The 21,699-nt window shown below is 42.3% G+C and overlaps 1 protein-coding gene across 3 annotated transcripts; it reads left to right on the forward strand.

Annotated features, from left to right (window-relative positions):
• Positions 1-441: 441 nt before the first annotated feature.
• cunh2orf42 (chromosome unknown C2orf42 homolog) lies at positions 442-6,631 on the forward strand. 3 transcript variants are annotated; one of them, XM_068706525.1, is made up of 9 exons: positions 442-522; positions 1,429-2,648; positions 3,183-3,302; positions 3,456-3,530; positions 3,789-3,893; positions 4,495-4,602; positions 4,984-5,084; positions 5,191-5,353; positions 5,452-6,631. In XM_068706525.1, exons 2-9 carry the CDS (start codon positions 1,481-1,483, stop codon positions 5,694-5,696), a joined length of 2,085 nt encoding a protein of 694 aa, XP_068562626.1. In that variant the 5' UTR covers positions 442-522; positions 1,429-1,480; the 3' UTR covers positions 5,697-6,631. The 3 variants fall into 3 exon arrangements, with proteins under 3 accessions (XP_068562626.1, XP_068562629.1, XP_068562628.1); XM_068706528.1 differs by lacking the exon at positions 3,456-3,530; XM_068706527.1 differs by lacking the exon at positions 442-522 and having other exon boundaries at positions 1,295-2,648.
• The last annotated feature ends 15,068 nt before the right edge of the window (positions 6,632-21,699 follow it).

The following is a 21,699-nucleotide window of genomic DNA, read 5'->3' on the forward strand; positions in this document are numbered from 1 at the left end:
CAACAGAAATGAACATTTTTAAAGACAATCGATTCATTTAACATAACATTACAAGGTTTTTATTATTGACAGGGTTGCACAACGAAATTTAGATTGTAGTCCCAGTTTGCTACATCTTTATACTATGCTTATATAACATGATGTATTATCTACTATATATATATATATATATATATATATAGATATAGATATAGATATAGATATCTATATATATAGATATATGTCTAGATATATATAGTAGATAATATGTTTAAAAAGGCTTAAGTCGATCAGAAAAAAGCTGAAAACTAATCTAACCTGAAGCACCCGGCCGCCAAGCTACATGAACTACACTTCCCATGAGTCCGCGCTCCCGGAGAGGCCGCCCCCCATTTTTCGCACCACGTGATCGCCTCCGACCAATGGGGAGTGTCGTTACAGGCGCAATGCGGTTGTCGGGATGTAAGGAAGAATGGCGACGGTCGAGACGGTTTTGGAGGCCAGAGTTGAGATGAATGTGGACCAAACAGAAGCCGAACACAGGTATTTTAAACATTTCTCACGCGCTGAGGTCGTGTGCGATCCGCGAGGTGTGTTTACATCGAGGTGGAGCTGCATGTTAACAGTTACATGATACAATCTGCAGCATTTTAACGCATTTATCTGTCAAATTAGCAAAACTTAAGGAAGCAATGACGTTTTAAATAAAGTTTAATATTGCAATTTTACTTTTTGCATAAAAAAGCATTGATTATTTTTACTTCAATTTAATCTCACTGGGTGATACATGAATGACACTTTAAACTACTGATATATTATACTGTTACTGCACTTATTCTACATATTCAATACAACCTATTGGTTAATAGAGTAATTATTTACTATATTTATTACTACCTGTTCATAGCCGCAGACACACTATCACAATACAGTGTGTGTATGTATGCATATATATATACAATATTCTTATTTATTATATACAATACCATTCAAAAGTTTGGAATCACCTGTTCCTTCAATATTGGCTATTTAAAAACAGTATTATTCACTTACCAAATGTATTATTTGCCATTTAAATACTTTGGGCCTCAAAAGAAGAATAATTAAATGATTCCCACAGTGTTGCCTGACAGGAGAGAATACTGTTGGAACTTGAATTTTGAATTTGTGTAACTGGGCTCTCAATATTGAGTTTGTTTTCCTTTGGGCCCTCTGCAGTCTGCTCAGTGGCTAGATTGAAGAGGAGCCTGTTCCTATTTAAATCTGCACACATGTTGATGCTAAGCTTCCAGTTTCTTTTTTTTCTTTTTTTACCAAGGATGGGTGATTTCTTCTATTCCTATTCAACTGTTGCCCTTTTCAATTGTCAGTCTGGTTGTACAACATTTGGTTCTCCGTGTACAAAACATAATCTCAACATGAATGTATTCTTTTTCCTTCTTCATCCAGGTTTGAATCCCTTCTGTTCCAACTAAACTGTCAGTGACAGAGAGTCCAAAAGATGGAAACTGAAGTAGCGGTGTCCTCCTCGTCCAGCGTGGTCTCCTCCTCCGCTCCCCAGACCTTCACCGCTCAGGCCAACCTGGCGGCAAAGCAGAGAGACGGCAAAAAGACCACAGCCGCCACTCCCGCCTTCCTCTCCAACCTGGGGAGGGCCACCCTGCGGGGGATTCGCAAATGTCCACAGTGTGGCGTCTACAACGGCACCCGGGGGCTCAGCTGCAAGAACAAAGCGTGCGGGATTACCCTCAGGAATGCGTCCTCGGCGGCGGGCAGGAGCAGCAGGAAATGTGCGGTGGACGTGGTGAGGGTGATAATAGACAGCGAGGAAAGAATGGGGAAAGAGCGCGACGGTGTGGGAGGAGGAGGAGGAGGAGGAGGAGGAGGAGGAGGTCTGGGTGGAGGCTCGGGTGCAGGAGTGCAGGTGTTCTCGGTGTGTCACAGAGGAAGGGGAGCCACGGCCTCGCAGTTGGGCTTCATTGAACTCGTCCCCACGGACACGGCTATAGCGACAGGTGACGGCGCCACCCTGCTGACCCGCATCAACCTGGGACGCTGCTTTTTACCGTCGTGCAGGCAGGGTCAAAGGTCACATCAGGGCGAGGCCGAATCAGGGGCGGCGGGCTCGAAACAGTCCTCAGACAGCCTCTGCGTCCACATCAAGCAGGCGATAGAGTGCCGGAGCTGCTCCACGCCGCTGACCTTAAAGAGCTCCGTCCTGGAGGGTCTGCCGGCCTCCATTCAAGCCAGGAAGGAGCTGTGGCGGCTGGCCACGGAGTCCCCGGGCCCCCTGGTGCAGCGCGTCGCAAAAGACACCCTGGTGGTGAAGTGCCACGTAGATTCCCAGCATCCTCTGGGGCTGCTGCATCTCACCGTGGGTGCGGGTGGACTGTCTGAGGGTTTAAAGAGCGAGAGAAAGGGCAGAGAGCAGCAGCAGCATGATGGCGTCTTCCACTGTGCCTGTCAGGGCAGCAGCAGCAGCAGCAGCAGCAGCAGGAAGAGTAAACATGGTGTCGATGCAGCGGGTGGATCCGCCAACTCCCATCCTCCATCTCTCAGCCCGCTCACGTCTCAACCCTGCCTGCACTTCTACGCCTGTGTGTGCGCCTTTGCAAGCGACGAGAAACTGGCGTCAGAGTTCGCCGCGTTCATCAAATACACCCCCAGTGGTAAAGTAGAACTGAGCCGGTTGTTTTCTGTCTGATTTTAAAAAGAATAGTTTTACATTTTGGTAAAATACCTGCTACAGAGAATGCCGTCCTGCAATAAATCTAACCATCATCACGGTCATAAAGTTCAGTTTAGAGAGGCGCTTCTGTTATTTAGGGATGAATAAAACAGTAAACACACACACACACACACACACACACACACACACACACACACACACACACACACACACAGGTGGACATTTCTCCACTATATCTTTACATCACCAATATATATTTTTTATGCTACATTAATGCTCTGAATATCAAATGAAGTACCTTTAACATCAGTGACTCGTACCCTGTGGTAATTCACACAGAGCCAGGCTAACTGTTCCCCCCCGTTCCCAGTCTTTATGCTAAGCTAAGCTAATTGTCTTGTGGCTCTACTCTCGGCAACAAAGAAAATGTGCATAATTCCCAAAACGGTGTGATTTGTTTTAATATGACCTGTTGCTTATAAAGTCTTTTTGTTCTGTGTTTGTCGTTTCTCAGGTGTGCAGCACGCCGCTACCTGTAGAGTAGTGAGTCCCGGTGAGAAGCCTCTGCAACAGGCCGACCCGCTCAACGCTCATCTCAAGACGAAGAAGCTTCGCCTGGACGAGCCTCTCTCTGGTGGTTTCATCGTTAACACCTCTTATCTGTTATCGCCACATTAATGCAGGACGAGTCTCCAAAGCGTGTTTGTCTGAATCTTCCACTTGTCCTCCCTTCTCTTTTTCCCGCCCTGTCGTTCTTTTCTTTTTTTTCTTCTATTCCCTGCCTCAGTGGCCTCTATCTCTGGGGTGTCGAGGAGAGCCGGTCAGAGGAGAGCCCCCGGTGCTGGTGGGCCGAAGGCTCCAGGTGCTGCCTGTCCGCCCCCCCCCCACCTCTTTTTTTCTTCATCTTTCTGCCTAAATCTGTGTGTCAAAGAGAGCCTCACATCGTCTCAGACATCTGTCTCTGTCTTTATCATCCCCCCCCGGTCTAATCCCGATCCACTATTAAAAAAAGAACAGCAGTGGGCATATTTGCAGAATTAAACTTGACAGACTTTAAAGAGTAAATATCTGGTTAATGAAGTTTGTTGTGTTACTTATAATCTGTGTGCTCGTGCCTCAGGGAGTACGCAGGTCGTGGATGAGCGCGCGGTGGCGATGGGCTTCCAGCAGTGGCTGGCCGGCGTCACGGAGAGGATCCACCAGACGATGCACTACCAGTTCGATGGTGAAGATGAAGCTTTATGAACTCATTTCAGTGGTTCATCGTTAAAGACATAGATCAAGAGTTTGGGGGAATTCTTCACTGTCTTGCAGAGTTAGATGAAACAAATTGACACCATTCTGATGTCTGCACTGGACATATAAGGCTACGGCGGTTAGCTTAGCTTAGCATAAAGACTGGAAACGGGGGGAAACAGCTAGCCTGGCTCTGTACAATGGAAACAAAATCCACCATCCAGGCAGCACCTCTACATTTTTGTTTTTGTTCCATTTGGACAGAGCCAGGCTAGCTGTTTCCCCCTGTTTCCAGTCTTTATGCTAAGCTATGCTAACCAGCTGTTTGTTGCCTTAAAATGTGCCATACAGACATAAGAGTGGCTTCAATCTTCTCATTTAACTCTTGCAGAGAAAGAGAATACGTATATTTCCTAAATATTTCTTTGAAAAATGAGGGAGTAAAAAAAGATTTCTCACAATCTGGTAACCCATAATTATAGATATGTAAATCACTATTAAACAAACTCAAACCTGTTACTCTTTGCAGGTCGATGGCTGCTTTGTTGCACACAGTAAACAAGGTTTTGGTGTTAATGTTTTTCCATCAGGGAAACCAGAACCTCTGGTGTACCACATACCTCAGGAGTTCTTCAGCGCTCTGCAGCATCGCCTGTCGCTGGGCTCCAAGAAGAGGAGGCTGCCCAACTCCACAACAGGTGGAGCAACACAATACACTTAAATATATTAATTATGTAAAGTCATGCATCATTCATTTGGTCATTACCTGGAAATCTGGAGCTACAAGTGTTTAAGGTGCATTGTACTGAAAGTAGTGTACTTAAAAACAATTTTGAGATACTTGTACTTTACTTGAGTATTTCCACTCCATACTTATTTCTACCCTGTGGTATTGCTCCTTTTACTCAAGTAAAATACTTCTTCCACCACTACATTTTGAATGATGTTTACCTGTAATGAACTTTTACATTATTGTACATATAAATTATCTAAATACTTCTCCCAAACCACAGATAAGTGAACGAATGTGGACTCTCTTTCTCTTTCTCTCTCTTTGTCTGTTTTTTTGTGGTCGTCAGCGTTTGTGAGGAACGATGGACTTCCTCTCGGCTCTTTCTCCAAGTACACCTGGCACGTCACCAGCCTCATGCACGTCAAACGCATCTTTGACACCTCAGAGGTAAACACTCTCTGAACATTGTCCCCTCACAATCCAGCTGCCATAAAGCAGAGAACATATGTATTACTATATCCTACATTCAGTCTTTCGCTCTTCTGTCCATCAGCTGCCTCTCGAGCTCTTTCAGAGTTTTGTGAAGAACGCTGACGGCTCTTATTCGAGTTTCCGCTGCCCCGAGCCTCCGCCTGAACCAGAACGACCAGAGGGACACAGGACAGATCGTCCGCAGGCCATACGGCCGATGGAGCTCCGCACCTTCCTCAAAGCCGGTGAGTGACGTCGGTTTTATGCATCTGGAAGCGGCGGCGTGAAGTGAAGCGCGGATCCGCATTTGAACACCTCGTCGCGCGCGCGTGTGTCTCCGCAGGACCGGCGGATCAGAAGGAGGCCGCTCCGTTCGTGATCGAGTGGATCCCGGACGTGCTCCCTCGCTGCCGCATGGGAGAGCTCAGGATCGCCTTCGAGTTCGGCCACCAGCAGAGCGGTCAGCCGGAGAACTGTGAGAAAATGAGTGCGGCGGCGGCGGCGGCGGAGAAGGGAGGTCGCGGCAAGTCGGACTCGACCCAGACGAAGCACTCGAAGGCCATTGAAATCCTTCAGCTCATTGTCTAATGACAGCTGCACTAATCCATTTTAACTGCCTCTCTGGGAGGACAGATATGGATTCACATGCCTCAGTATGTGACTCACCCCATGTGTCATTGTTATAGTATGCAAGGTATGGATAATCAATTGCCACGTGAATTACCCGGTGTAATATTGATCAGTATTTCTTACACAATCATGTCTGTAGTGGAGCGCTCATCGTAATGCCTTTTGACTCACTGCTAAATATCCATATTTATTTACTTTTATAGTGACTAATTCCAGTAATCAGCCACTCGGCCATGTTTGTTCTTGCGAGCTTCAATGAGGAGGTTCCAGGCTGATTGACTGTTGGGTGAGGCATTCGGTTTATGGATTTATTACCTTTATATTTATATGCAAACCTGTGCGGTGATATGATGACAATGAATACAATCATGTGATCACCCCTTCAACCATTCATCATTAACCTGTCTGTTGCACCTGTGCCCCACATAGAATATACCTGCCTCAGTAAGGTAGGCTCCCAATATAAACAAGACGTATATATACACACAGATAGAACTCTCACAAATACAGAACAAACAATAAAACAGGTGTATTTTTGTATTTTCTTCTCCAGACAGATCATATAACCAGTAAAAAGAAAAATAAGCTTTTAAAACAAAATATGAGCTCTGTGTTTACGTGTTACTGTTCCTCACAACGGGTAAACGTGTTGGTTCATTTGGGAAAATAAAGATATCTATATACTATATATGTAAAGACAGATTTTATTGTTTTGCTATGTAAGCGTAAAGAAATGACACATGTAATGGATGACATGTCTCTGTTAAGATACATAACTCTAGAGTGGATGAATGGATACATTTTACTCTAATGTTGACATTTTTGTATTTACGTGAAACATCTTCACAGCTGTTGATTGACTATCAATTAAAGTGACATTTGGTTCAGACGTGTATGTTTCATCACACTCGCATGTACTTTTAGTGCATTTTAGTGCAAATGTTGTAAACGAATATAGTGAATATTAGATTATAATATAAATATGGATTAATGCAAGATAGCATATACTTGTTTTTAAAATGGTGTGTTAATTGTGCTTGGCTTGAGTTTGATGTGGTGATGATAACATGATGTCACTCACAAGTGACCCAAGTGTGGAAGCTAGTAACCCACAAGTTGCTAAAAAAACCGTACGCAAACTCTCGCGAGATTTGCTGCCTAACAACCTCCCCTAACCACAACCGTTGGAGGTTAATCTTAATACTATATTTGTCTAAATCTGGCATTCATTAATCCAGAATTCTATTATTATCTATTATCCAATGACATCTTAAATCTTAAATAAATCTCTTTATACGAGAACTCATTATTGAAGCTGATTGGCTGTTTGCCCCAATGCTGCAATTTGATTGGCTGTTCGCCAAGTCCTGCTGGTGTCCTCATTGGCTAGTAAGTGGTCACGAGCGTGTGTTGCGTTACTAATGATCCTCCACAGTACACACGTTTTAAATGTTACTTTGGAAGAAAACCGCAGATTAATTAAACATGTCGGTGCTCAACGGTGTTTGAAGATCTTCCTGAGAGGATCAATAAAACACGACGGCAGCAGGACGATGCGGTTAAATAATGGACAAGGCAGGTGACGTCATCACCTGTGTGATCACCTGTGTGAGTCATTTTAAATTGCGAATTATGTCGAATTATAATATCGTGCAGTTTCGGGGTGTATCGTGAAAAACAACAGACATGCAAACTGTTGAATGATTATTTTGTAAATGTGAGGCTGCATGTATTTCAGATTCAGTTTTATTACAACTACAAGTTATTTGCACACATTCAATCTGACTGCTAAAACCTGGACAGTGAAGCTGATTAAATAAGGCTAAGTACTATATTGCTGCAGGAAGTGTGTGTGGTGTACAGTATATGCATGTACAGTGTGTGGCGTTATAAAGTAAACCTCATGCAGGATTTACAGATTTATAGATGCATGCATGTTAAAAGACTGTGTGTGTGTGTGTGTGTGTGTGTGTGTGTGTGTGTGTGTGTGTGTGTTAGATCTAGATTTAACTGTTTATCAGAGTGATGGAAGGAAGCTGCTGTTGTGTTGGACAGAGTTCTGTAGCGCCTGCTGGAGGAGGGAAGCTGGATCAGGTTGTGTTCAGGGTCTGCAGAGATGTTTCCTGACACTTGAGATGTTTAAATATAAGTGCTAGATGAAGTTCAGGTTGGCACCAATGCTTTGTTTGGTGGTCAAAAGGTATACAATTACATAAACATTTAATTTTTCTGTGTTGAACCTGCTCCGCTGGAAGTGATGTGTATTATTGTAGTTAATGTTGGAGGCACTTCTTGTGAAAGAAGTTGCTCTCTCGTGAGTGGATGGATGTTCAGACTTCCACCAGCAGATGGAGACATACACCTTCTCTAACACAAGTAGAGATGGTGGAATACAAGTTACACCAATTTACAAGATGACATTAACTGAGAAAAGTTGATCAGTACAGAATGCTTAAAAGAGCCTTGATGCATAATGTTGCAATATATTTTTTACATTATTGTCATCTGGTGCCTAAATTTTGTGTGTTTTTTTTTTTTATAAATAAAGACTTTTCCATCATAAATGGATGCAGAAAAATCTCCAGAATGCAGGAAATTAAGTGTTTGATGCTCACATCTTTTGGGGGGAAGACTCCCCTACTTTCCCTGCCAATGTTGAAACCAGACCCACGCTCTTGGAGTTAATGATGGAGGCACTTTTTGTGGAAAGAAGTAGTTCTGTGAGTAGCTGGATGCTCAGACTTCCACCAGCAGATGGAGACATACGCCTTCTGGATTAAAGCTTTTCAGGCAAACACAAGTAGAGAAGGTGGAATCCATGATAGGATTATTCAAACCGACTTACTTTGAGAAAATCAGTGTAACCAGTGTCTCGTTGTTCTCCGTGTCTGTGTTAGAAATTCAGTGTTAAACTGCATTTCGTAATTTGGCTGGATCTGGCTTGCTCCCTTCTGGGCATCACAAAGCAGGAATTACACACTCGCTGTGAGACATAACACTGGAAACATCACACACATGCTTCCAAATATATGTCCAAATGTTCATGAATTAATTAAGATTACAAGTTAATACCACGAGAACGTCACGCCAAATTATATGCGCTCCTCCGAAATAGCAGGCTGCACACTGTGTCTCTACATCAGGGGTGTAGGCGGGCAAGAACACTGCCAGCCATCGGCCTCCTTCCTCCCTCACAGGCCCCCAGGACATCAGTGTTGACTACAGCCTCTCTGCCTGCACAGGGGGGGCCCGGCTGCCAGACAGCTCTGAGCCACGCATTTAGCTGTTTATGTAGTCTGTCAGTCACAGAGACGCATCAATCCTCTCCTGGAAGGAATAGCGAAGCACATTGTGACAGAGAGACTTCCTCCGTCGCCTGAAAGATGTGTTACAGACAGAGACAGAAAGGGCTTGAGAGTGTGTGTGTGTGTGTGTGTGTGGGGGGGGGGGGGGGGGGGGGGGGGGGGGGGGGGGGGGGTGCTGTCCATAAAGCAGAAAATGTTTAATATTATATTATTAAAAAAAAGACAAATGGCCTGGCCACATAAGAAAGCAGTACGATTAAAAAATACTCTGCGTGTCTTGGCGAAATATTTGGATGTAGAAGCTTGGAGACGTGGGTGAGCTAACCGCTAACGGCTCGCTATGGCGCTAGTCAGTCACTCCTTGAGTTTCTCTCTATTTTCTCTCTACTGTTCCGTTTACTTCCCCCATTTAATAAAAAGTTACTAAAGATAAAGAGTTCTCTGTAATAGCTAAAGCTTGCGAACAGTCAGTTAGCAAACTACCTCAGCTCAGTCGCTAATGGAACAATAAGTCGGTGAACCCAGGGTCAACAGTCAGAAGTTTTGTAACTTGGCGCATGTGATCACGTGACTGTTTTTAGATGCTTTAGAAACAGGAGGTCTTAAAGTCTTCATTTGAGTTTATATTTTGTAGCCAAATCATATAGTTTACAGGATATTCAACCTTTTTGTTTCTTTATAATGCTTTTACTACTTGACTTGTTTCTATACAGGGCTTGTATAAAGGCAATAAAGTAGTCCATGAATATGAGATACGAGTTCATTTACAGATAATTACGATCCCTCCTCGGCATTCTGGAGGTTGGTTTCTGGCTTTTTCACCATCTTAGTCTAGCAGTTAGTATGCTGACATTTGTAAAATAATACGCTGATAGCAATAACATTAAAGTTTAACAACTCAAACCAAAGTTGTTACAATTCATCTTCTGGGGAACATCAATGTCTGAACCAAAATTGTCATGGCCATCCATCTAAAAGTTGTTTTGGACATTTCACAAAAAAAAAAAAAAAAAACTCATGGTGGCGCTGGAGGAAAAATCCGGGAATTCTCAAAGTTAGTAGTCATCATCTGGGGACCATGAATGTCCGTACATCATCTCATGGCAATCCATTTTAACATCTGCTGGGAAATGTCAGTCTGAACCAAAGGCATGCACTTATAGACAGACATTGCCAAACAAGTTTGTTAAAGAGAGAACATTTTTTAGGTTTACGCAATTTTTACCACCACATGTCAAGCAGAATATGACAAAGGTTCATGGCCGAGTCAACTCTGACCGTCTCTCTCTCTCATTGAATGAGTGAGTGAGTGGAAGCAGCCAAAATAAAGTTGACGGTAACTGCATGTCTGTCAACACCAGGCAACAGACAGCTCGCTTCCAGCTCCGTCTCTCCACGTTATCTGCACACAAAATGTTTTCCAACATCATATGAATAGCATTTACTGGCACACAGGGTGAGATCTATCTCTACCTTTTTTCCTGTCTTTTGTAATAGCATATTTTGGGGTTGAGAGCAGGTTACATCATTTTTAAAACAACCGACCACAGATGTTTTATTTCAGCGATGAGACACTCCTTCCCCTTTTAGGATCACCTCTCATTAATCAGACACTATCAACAATTGCCGTTGTTGTGCACATTCATCTTATTATAGACTGTTTTAAGTCAGAAAATTTGTAACTTTTAAAGATTTTGGATGCACTGCACAATGAGCTGTAACCTTACAGTCAACCATATAGCATTTTGTAGCTCATTGTTTTGGTTTTAAGGCCCCCAACTTGATTCACTCGCACGGCTCTCATCAGCTCTAAAAGCACACTGTACAATATCTGCTCACCACCAAAAGGTGGACCGCCAAAGTTAGCAAATAGCTGTTGAACAAAGTGTAGCATTTAGCAGCTAAAGACCCAGATATCTCCCCTCAGGAGGCTGCACAGCGGTGCTTTCAGCAAAATGCTAATGTCAACATGCTATCAAGCTGACAATAACAGTGCTAACATGTTTGTGACCTATAATGTTTACCACGTTCACCATCTTAGGTTAGCGTGTTGGCATGCTAACGTCTATGACTTAACGCTAAACCAAAAGTGCAGCCGAGGCTGATGGGAATGTCATTAGTTTTGCAGGCGTTTGGTCATAAACCAACGGCTAGACGGTAGATTAAAAGCCCATCGTTAGGATTCAATTATCTGGGGATTATGAATGTGTGAACCAAATTTTATGGCCATCCATCAAAGAGTTGTTGAGATATTTCAGCGGTGGATCGACCAGCGTTTCCATCTCTTAGAGCCACACTGCTGGCATGGCTCAAAACATTCAGGTGTATTGATTTTGTATTTCTGTATTTACTGTTCACATGCCTACCTTCATGATTTTTAGAAAAAGGCTTCGGGACATTTAATAAAAACAACATTTTAAAATGCAGTTTTTGAAAGGCTAAACTCCAGCAAATATGGATTGAAGCAGAATTGTTTCGTTAGATTAAAAACATGGAAGTTGGAAATGATGACATCAGTCTGTTTTCAATAAATTTAGACTTTTGGACTGAGACAGTTACAGAGACCTGAGCGCAGCGTCACTCGCTGAGTATGTTTGAGAAAAAAGGAGGAAGAGAAGGTGAGGGCCAATGGACTTTAGCACACAATATTTCTTTCATTTATTAATAATAATCATTTGAATGTCAATGTTATGAATGAAGCTTGGAACTATTTGGTACAGCCCTACTTTTTTTTTTTTTTTTTTTTTTTTTTTAGTTCTTCACTCAGTGGTCTGAAACAAGATAACTTGGACCAAAAAGGTCCCAAAATTAAAATGCAAAATATCTTCCTCCTCATACCTCTAAATTATGTAATTTTAGTACCATTTAGACGGCGGTGGCATCTTGCATTTGGTGTTGTAGTATACATGTGGAAAGTACTCTGGAAGGTACGAATCCTTTCTTTCTTTCACTTTGGTAGGTTATTGTTGCAGCATCATCAGAGATAGTTCCTCTTGTCCAGAGTCAATAATAAGGTCAGAAAGGTTACTCCATTCTGCACGCAATAAGTAGATACCGAGCTTTGAGTCTTTCAGCAGAAACTAAAACATTAAAAAGGGGAAAAACCTCGAGGAAACGCCGATCATCAGTTCCAGAGGTCAGCGTTTTCTGAGCCAAATGAACAAGACGAAACACATTAACTGAGTCCTGCTGGCAGAGTTGCACATTATTAGATATGCGCACTCGCTGCACCTGCACTCACAACAACACACACTAATCTAACGTGGCGCCCTTCGCTGTAAGACAAGGGGGGGGGGGAATAGACCTGCCAACAGGTCGTCTACCTGCCAACTGGAAGAGGTAGAGGCAGGCTGACGGAACCTGTCGACACATCCGTGATGACTGACGACAAACAGTGCCATGCAACGTTTCGACGTCCTCGATGCGAGCGCCGCCTCAGCAGAAAGTCATTAACTCTGGGCTGAGGCAGGACCAGACAGAGAGAGTGATCACAATGACCCTTTACCCAACAACCTCTGAATCCTGCCCGTCGATCCTCGAGTCGACCAACCCAATCCGACGTCAATCCCCTGACAATCCACGTCTCAATTCCCACTCTCTCAGGATTGTCATTATTGATACCCACGTATTAAGAGGGTTAAATCACCCCTGAACGATGGATGACTTTGTTTAGTTAGTCGATTCTGGCTCAGTATCTTGTGTATTAGACCCTCAACCATGTAGAGGTGTTTAGTACACTTAAAAGGGACCTTTTAACACCCGAATCGGTAGATTTTAGTAGTGAAGCTCCTCACTGATAACTGACACCACTGTTTGTCGGCTCAGCCTTGATAGCGTCCTGATTTAAAAAGCTTACTGTTAAGCTTCCTTAAGACTGTGAAAGCCACAGAAACAATATGCGAAGTTGATGCGAATAATTAGTTGCTGATCCATTAAGCTTCTAAGCGGTGCATGTGTAGGCCTGAGTTTGTACTGGATTGAATGTAATGGGCTGAAACCAGAAGTTTACTACTGAACTGAAGACCGAATGATGCGGCGGTGTGAGCAGTGATGCGTTCAGTAAGTACTGATGTACATGCTAAAGTGCGTTTGACGGTAATGCGATCCTTGGAAAAAGGGAAAAAAACAACAACTACAATACAGTGTGTTTCCATTCACCTGTTTTTATGCATTTATAATAAAACTGCAAAGAAAACCTGTTAAAACATGTTTTTCCTTCATTTGAATTGGGTCATCTTGTTTGTTTAATGACACCAGACTGGACAATTATAATAAAATAGTCAATTTTATTTACACGGCCCAATATTTATTATTCAATATTTACATCCTAGTACTAAATGCTGGTGGATGGAAACACATTAATTAGCATTTTCCTTTGTGGATTTTCTGGAATATTCGGTTAAAATTTGTGCTGTATTTGAATGGAAATTTAACTTGGGACTACAAATCTTTAAACTGAACTAAAAAAAAATAAGTCAAACCAGCGAATGGGATTTGTGATTTCCACCTTCACACTTTTATAAACCATAGTGCATCATGTAAACAACCCTCCTGCTATCCTCACACATGTTACGTTTCCCTACTCCTCCCTTCCCCTCTGACTTCCTCCTGATTGTTGAGCGGAGTCATCATCAGATCCATCAGTGCGGAGTCGTTGCCTGAGGAAACACGGGCCAATTATGGCCATAAATAATAATGGGAGTGCGCATCTGGCATGATGACTGATGGGCCTCTCTCACAGCTCATTTACATGGCTTTTGTGTGGCCCATCAGCGGCTTCGCGCTAACGTAATGCTCAGCAAATGAGCCTTTCACTGAATATTGTACGATTTCAAGGGTTGGAACGGCGGCACCGGGATGGCACTTTATCGCCACAAACATGGATCTGAAAAAACAGGAGATATACAGGAATTGGATATATTTGGAGGAAGAGTGAGGGTTTACGTGTTGTCGTACGTGCCCTAGACTTCCTGTCTTGTCGGTGCATTTGTGTGTTTTAGAGAGAGAGAGAGAAGTGCATCCATCAGCATCAATTACCGTGACATGGGGGTGGGGGGAGGGAGATCGATTGTGTCTGTGTGGTCAGGTAACAAACCAACCATCTCCCACACTCGAGCGCACTCTGCAGATACCTTACATGTACCCGTCAGACACCTGCCCACTTACCCCGTCTCCTCTAATGCCATCCGTGTCGTCTCCTAATGAGCTGAGTGACAAATGATAGTTCTCGGCAGAGATTGGTGGTCACTTTTTTAATTTCTCAAGGTAGGCGTCGGCGCCGTTCAGGGAATCCTTAATCTGTCCTCTTTTAGGTCGGTGGCAGCCTGGAGCCAGAGAACAAAAGGCTGCAGCGTGGTGACGTGTGTCCCGCCAGCTGATAAGCCTGGTTGTTAATGGTGTGAGGGTAGATTTCATTACCCCCTCCAGACTGCTCTCATTAAATAAACATCCCCCCTGTCACAATCCCTCACCGGGCGAGAAGAGGAGTAACCGAGGAGAGGACGGATGCGTAAGATGGACAATAAGGTGTGAATGTTAATGAGAAAACTTGGCATTCAAAGTCAAATCAGTTGCAACATTTCGGGGGACGTTGCTTGCGGCGTGGCTGTAGGGATGGATGGATGTCGGTCCGCTGTGTCGGTCCAGACGGAAAATTTCTCAGCATCTTATTTAATGGATTGCCATGAAATTTGGTGAAGACATTCGTGCTCCCCAGAGGAAGAATCGTACAGGAATTTGATACAGAAATCCAAGGTTTCTAGTGACGGTGCAACGGATCATAAAACTCGTAAAACGGATCAGAGTCACGGATCGGATCGGCACAAAAGATTAAAAAGGGAGCAAATATAACTTTTAGAGTTCCCTGATCACGTTTTTTTTGCTGCCGATACTGATTGCCGATCATTGATGATCCACATTGGCAGATGCAGATCCCTTTGTTGTTTGATTATAGCAGCTGGTCTACAAGACCCTGTAGACCCAAAAATCATTTCAACCGCTCTGAAGCCAGTAAACCATCAGAAATACAAAATGTTATCCTTTTACTTTGTCGGTGGATGAGGTGCATTGTGGGCAATGTAGGCGGAATACAAAAGACGATATCTCTGGTTCCAGTACTCTGGTTAAACTGTCCGTCCTGAGCCAGAGTTACAAAAGTAGAGTATTTCTTTTAACTTTTCATTTACTTCGGTTTTAATCAAATATCTGCAAAACTAATGACATCCTCTTCATCCTCAGCGGTGCTAATTAGGATATGCTAACGTGTAAACATTACAAGTTATGCCTAACATCACGATGTTAGCATTTAGCTCACAACTCGGAGTCACTTGCCGCTAGCAGCGATACGTCAATCTGGATCAATACAGAGATTCAACGATCACCGATGCCACAGCACCTCCTTCAGAGCCCAATAATAAAATTGTCAAATCATATTTAAGTTGCTGTTTGTGAGTGGATATAAGTGTAACTGATTGTGTTAAATGGTATCGCGTATATCGTGGCAGACTTTGTGACGTCATCAAATATCGTGTCGTTGTGCAAAGAATTTTTATGATATTGTATCGTGATGAGATTTGTGATTTAATAGCAGCTTTAGACTCTTTGCAGGTCAGAGGTTGTTATGATTATTTTAAGGGGCCACATTTCAAATTCATCATCTTCTGAGGGATCGGTTGTTATTGTGTCACGTCTTCACAGGTTTTTGTTTCCGCTGTGTCCGCTGCATCACTCCCCGACTCTCACTCGGCTACCCGTCCGTCTCTTCCTCTTTCTTCCATTAGTTTTCATCACAGTTTTCTTTTTTGCCGACCCTTCCTTACACTCTCCTGACCTTGTGTAGATTCTTTTTTTTTCTCTTCCCCCCCTCTCTTCTCCTCTGCTCTGACTAATCTATGCCATCATCCTCTCTTCATCTATCAGAGTGCTCTCATTGTTTTGACGTCTAGTTAATTCTCGGCTCATGATTTATCAAATTCTTATTACCGCTTGCTGAAAGCCTCATTCATTGTCCTGATGTATGGTAATGATAGTCCCGGTGTGGCTGCCCGAATCGCAACAAACCCGCTCGTTTATTTTCTTCCTCTTCTCCTCTCCTCCCTCCTTCTCTTCATGGCTGCCTTTTCTTCTGCAAACTGTTATCTTTTTACTTTTGTCCTTGCACTTGTTTCCCAATAATACGCACACAAATGCATAAAGCTGTCTTCCCGGAAAAATGCATATTACTGCAACCTATAATAAAATTGACAAACCCTTTTGTCATGTTTGCTCCGCGGCAAGTTGTCAGTAAATTTAGGTAAATTAGAGCTTCTTTGGTGCATTTGTTTGACAAGCAGTTATTATTAAAAAAAAAGGTTCTTCTACAAAGTATTTGTTGGGGAATACTTTGTTAGTCAGCATACTTAAACTTCTTTATTATCACAAGCAGCTCATATATGAACATATAAACCAACAGGGAGACAATAACATTTATTTACTCTCAATTTCTGCTGCTACCGACGAGAATACAACGGTGTTATAGTATATCGTCATTTACAGATGCTTCACTGGAGTTATATATATATATATATATATATATATATATATATATATATATATATATATATATATATATATATATATATATATATTATTGACAAATACAAACAATGTTCTTGTATATGTTGACAAACCTATCTATCCCAGTTTAAGGTAAAGTGTGTGCTGAGCTCCACTTACTACATTTAACCTGTTTTTTTTGACAACATTTCGATATTCTACATAAATTGGATGTTACTCTCAGCAGCTGCTTGCTTCAAGCTGCCAACATTGAGTGTGCTCCGCTCTCCTCTCAGCCAACCACAGTGGCACCGTGCCGGGTACATCTCTTCACACGTTTTCTTTTTTTTTTTTAAGGCTGTAGTTTAGATGTACCTTTTTAATATAATGTGACTCCACAGAGTTTAATCCACACCTCTGTGATCTCATCTCGACTCAAACTGCACATTTGCACATTTGGCTTGTTGCAGGGTGTTGATTACAATTCATTTTTTACCAGCGTTGCTTTTATATGGAACCTCGTAGTGTTCCATATATATAAAAAAAAAAGATATTATGAATTGAATAACCATATGAATAAACTGTGTAAAGTATATAAATTAACTAACAGTTTGTAAAATATTTTAAAAATTAATAAAGCTTGAGGCATTATTATGAAATAATAATTTTATCATTAATTTTTATAATGAAAGATAAATATATATTTTTTATTTAATTATAGACTTTATTTTGAAGTGCTCTTTTACAAAGGTTTTTCCTAATTTATTTCATGTCAAGTTGTATTTCCTAATGTCACTTTTCATGACATTAGTGTAGCAGTTAGCTCCTGTTAGCTCCTGTTAGCGAGACCAACAACAATACTGAAGTAATTCTAAAACTAGAAGCCGCTGCTATAAATAGACACAGTAATAAAACCTATTTAAACCTCTTTTAAACCTTAGCCTCACAATGCTACCCATGCTGCTTTCCTAGCTAGGCTAGCTCGTTGGCTTATTAGTCATCATCAAGGTGAAGAGTCTGTGTTAGCGTTGTTAGCTTAGCTGCCGTTTTGCCTCAGCATGTGGAAATGTGGCAGAAGTAACTCTGAATTAACCGGCTAACGTTAGCTGCTAACGTCAGCGCTGTCTCTTTACTTTGACAGTAATAAACTAAGCCCACAACGCTGTCCAGTAGCTCTGCGTGAGATCTCGTTTCCGCATCGATATTGCGATTTGTGCTCGTGCAATAGTCACGTCACAGGACGTGCAAACCTTTTTGCTGCTTGATACAAAAAAATATATGATTCATATCTATACAACCAATTTGTTCATGATTAAATTGATTACAAAGAGCACACATTTCTTCACAGAGCTAGCGTCTTAATTTTGCTGTAAAAAGTGCACCAGATTGATACATTTTAATTTAAAATGTACGAAATGTTGTAAAAGGTCGAAAATTCCAGTACTTTTTTAGTTTTGCAATACAAAAAGAATATACTGTGTATAGGAAACAAATATTTAAGATATTGTCTTCTTTTTTTTTTTTTACAACATCGTTTCCAAGTCCGAATTAAATGATTTAACTGTCCTGATTTAAAGTCTTACTTACAAATCCCTCAAATTTATTTTGTGCTGATCTCACTCTAAGAAAGCCAGTTATTCCCCAACATCTCTCCTCCCTCTTTATTCTCCCCCCCCCCTCTTCCTCGGTGGAGATGAAGGACGGGCACCGGGTTAGAGGAGGTCAAGCATTAGCACAACTATCTAATCACTACCTCTCCTTTTTTTTTTTTTTTCTTTCTCACTCCTCCTCTCTTCTGAAAAGTCATCTGTCAGAAGCTCTGGCGGCTCTGGCCTCTCCATTAGGGCAGCGGCACCTGAGTATTTCTCAATACACACACACACACACACACACACACACACACTTTTACATGCATCTCCCTACCCAGACACCCCCCCCACCCGTATGAGGTGGGGGTGAGATCAATGCCGCCAGCTCCATGCATCATTTGTCACACCGCTGCCCTCTCTTTAATGAGCTTGTCTGGCTTCAGCTCCTCCTTCTGTTTCCTCCTCACCTCTCATCCCTCGTTCAGCTGACTACTTCCATCTTCTCACTCGACTCGCCTGCATGTACAAACCCCCCCCCCCCCCACACACACACACACACACACACACACACTTTGCTCTGCTGTCAGATGTCACTTCTCATCTGTTTAGGTAATGATACAGCAGGTAAACCACTCTGTGGACAGTGGTGGAGGAAGTATTCAGATCCTTTAGTTAAAGTTACTTTGAGGAACTTTTGACTGGTCTGAACTAGTCTCAGTTTAGTCCTGATCCTCTATCAGACCTCCATCAGTAAAGAGACCATCAGAGAGAAGATGGTCTGTTTCTATAGAGTTATTCTTAATGCTCGTCATCGGAGCCACCGGGTCAGATTCTGGTGAAACCAGATGAAATCATGCAGGTTCACCAGAAACTCCTTCAGCTCAGACTCCAGCAGAGACCGGTCCACTGTGGACAGACCTTGTCTGTTCAACCTGCAGTCGAAGCTCAGGTGGGAGGAGGAGAGCTCAGCTCCCAGCAGCCGCTCCTCCTCCTCCTCCTCCTCCTCCTCCTCCTCCTCCTCCTCCTCCAGGAGCAGAGCTTCTCCTCTCTGGGAGCCAACACCAACACCACGCTGCTGGAGATCCAGGACGTATTGCTGGACCCGCTGGAGGGAAGGGAGGCATGGGAGAACCAGAACCAGGACTGAGAGTTTTTCTAAAGGGATTCTGGTGCTCGTAAACACGACCACTTTTGTGGTGTATTTAAGCTGTATTCAAGCCCAATTTCTGGCTAATGTAGTGGAGTAGAAGCATAAAGTGGTATGAGGAGATTATTCTCAAGTAAAGCACAAATATCCCGTACTTGGAAGCAGAAGTCTTGGAGAGTCTTGAGTCTTGGGTCGGTTGATTTGTGACGCCAGTAAAACCTGCTGAGTTAAAGATGGCGGATGTGTGGTTGCCATGAAGCTTGAGCAGCTGATCTGTCTTAAGAAGACCAGATGAATGAGCTGAGTATCGGTTTGTGTGCTAGAGAGAAATAAAAGAGGGAGGGAGGAGCAGTGAGCGACTCTCTTAGATGTATGTGGAGCAGCCAGGAGTCACCTTACCTGTCCCACAGGAGGTGATTCATGGGTCCCGAACACAACACCTCATCAGCGTGTGAGACTCTGCACAAGTGGTTGTGTTGGTACGTTCTCTGCATCTGTTGATTAGGATTGTTGGTTTCTGAGGTTAGTCTTTAGTGTAACACATTCACACAAGTACTGTACTTAAGTACAAAACCGAGGTACTTCTACGTTACTTCACTACATCTCAGAGGTACATATTGTACTTTTTACTCCACTAGATTTGTCTGAAAGCTTTAGTTTCTTCTTAGATGACTTGCATCAACAGTGCATCTCTTCAGTGTTGTGCCGTCTAGTCAAACTTATCGAGGACTCGTCCACATGTGCCGCTTTTTAAAAAAAACTGTGCCGGGTAGGCTCAGCATGTTGCATTTATGCTTTGGTGTCATTCCAGCGCAGAAGGAGTTCCAAACAGAGATTTATGAGACATATGAGGGAATCGAAGGCTGGAAATCGCAGCTATAATGGATGATGTCCTGTGGATACAGATACATAAAGACCGGCAGAGCAGGATGCCAAGTTCTCTCACTGCAGAGGAGGGAGGCTTCAGGGGAACATTTATCCTAAGATGCTAATTAGAATGCTCTTTTTAAAATAAAGAGTATTGGTGATATAACTTGTTTTCCCGGAGCCTTTTTTTAAATATTTTTTGGTGTGTTTATCTTCGCACATTAAGTGTGCATGAAGTGATGTCACGTTTAAATATCACGAGCACAGTTTGGTAACATTTACCAGCCACAAAATACATCAACAGTTGTCACTTCTCTGTAAGCAAAGAGCTTCTTCTTTTTAGACAGTTTGTGCTCCGACATGAACAGTCAGAAGCAGATACTGTTTTCTCCTCCCTTTTCTGAAGTTTACTCACTAAATCAAAGTATGTATCAGCTTGTACTTAAAGAATGAAAGGTAACTCGGGAAGTTATTTATTCAGCTTAAGAAGCAGGACGTTCTAAACACATAAAGGAACACTTCATCCTTCAGTTTATCACAAACATTCAACGTCATCACATCTGGAGATACGTGGTGTTTACTAGACAGGAACGGGATGAAAAACTATCATCTAAAGTAACTAAAGCTGTCAGACAAAAGTAGTGTAGTAAAAAGTACAATATGTTCTTCTGAGATGTAGTGAAGGAGAAGTAAAGCCTGCAACCTGTTGTTCTGAATAAGAGACATTTAATGATACACTGAGTAAATACCAGTGGATGTCATACAAACAAAAACCGTGAAAACTGAATTATTATCAATGTAAAGTAACAGTTAGTGCAGCAGAGTGCACAGATTATCAGGAAGGCTTTTCACTTTAAAGAGATCAGACTCGTGGCTCAAGATGTCTTGGTGTCTTTCCGGAACACACGTTTTCCAGATGCAAATGAACGACCGTCAGAGCAGTAATGGAAAGATTTGTCACCGAGGCAAATGGAGCCAAACAATGAACAGGAGACGACCTGTTCTCACAACGCTAGAAACTATAAACACCTTTGTCTTTTAAAGGAGTTTGGGATCAATATTTATTTATGAAAGGAGCACTGAAATGATTTAGCATTTCACTTCGTACATTTCCATTTTTGCTACTTTATGCTTCTTCTCCAGTACATCTTAAAAGGGAAATGTTGTACTTTACTCCCTGAGTGAAGTACCTTTACTTTTGATACTTAAGTAAATGTTGATGTTTATACTTTAACTAGGAATTTAAATGCAGCACTTTTACCTGCAATGGAGTATTGTTGTACTGTTGTATTACTATTTTTACATGAGTAAAAGATCTCAATACTTCATACATCAGACTCACGATGGACAGTTTAAAAAAAAAAGGATAAAAATCAATGCAGTAGAATCAGAGATATTGTCTTTGTCATTCCATGCTTTCATCTTTCTTGTCAAAACCTGAATTATACATTACCCACAATGCAACTCAACTGTGTCTTTTATTGCTAGCAGCTAATTAGCAGTTAGCCTGCAGCAGAGCT

The sequence above is a fragment of the Cebidichthys violaceus genome, unplaced genomic scaffold (assembly GCF_023349555.1).
Source record: "Cebidichthys violaceus isolate CVI_PGR_0920_01 unplaced genomic scaffold, fCebVio1.0.p SCAF_12, whole genome shotgun sequence".
Classification (NCBI taxonomy): Eukaryota; Metazoa; Chordata; class Actinopteri; order Perciformes; family Stichaeidae; genus Cebidichthys; species Cebidichthys violaceus.

Coding starts and splice junctions, on each gene's coding strand:
- cunh2orf42 (XM_068706525.1), top strand. CDS start 1,481: ATGGAAACTGAAGTAGCGGTGTCCTCCTCGTCCAGCGTGGTCTCCTCC. Junction 2,649..3,182: donor CATCAAATACACCCCCAGTG/GTAAAGTAGAAC, acceptor GTCGTTTCTCAG/GTGTGCAGCACGCCGCTACC. Junction 3,303..3,455: donor CCTGGACGAGCCTCTCTCTG/GTGGTTTCATCG, acceptor TCCCTGCCTCAG/TGGCCTCTATCTCTGGGGTG.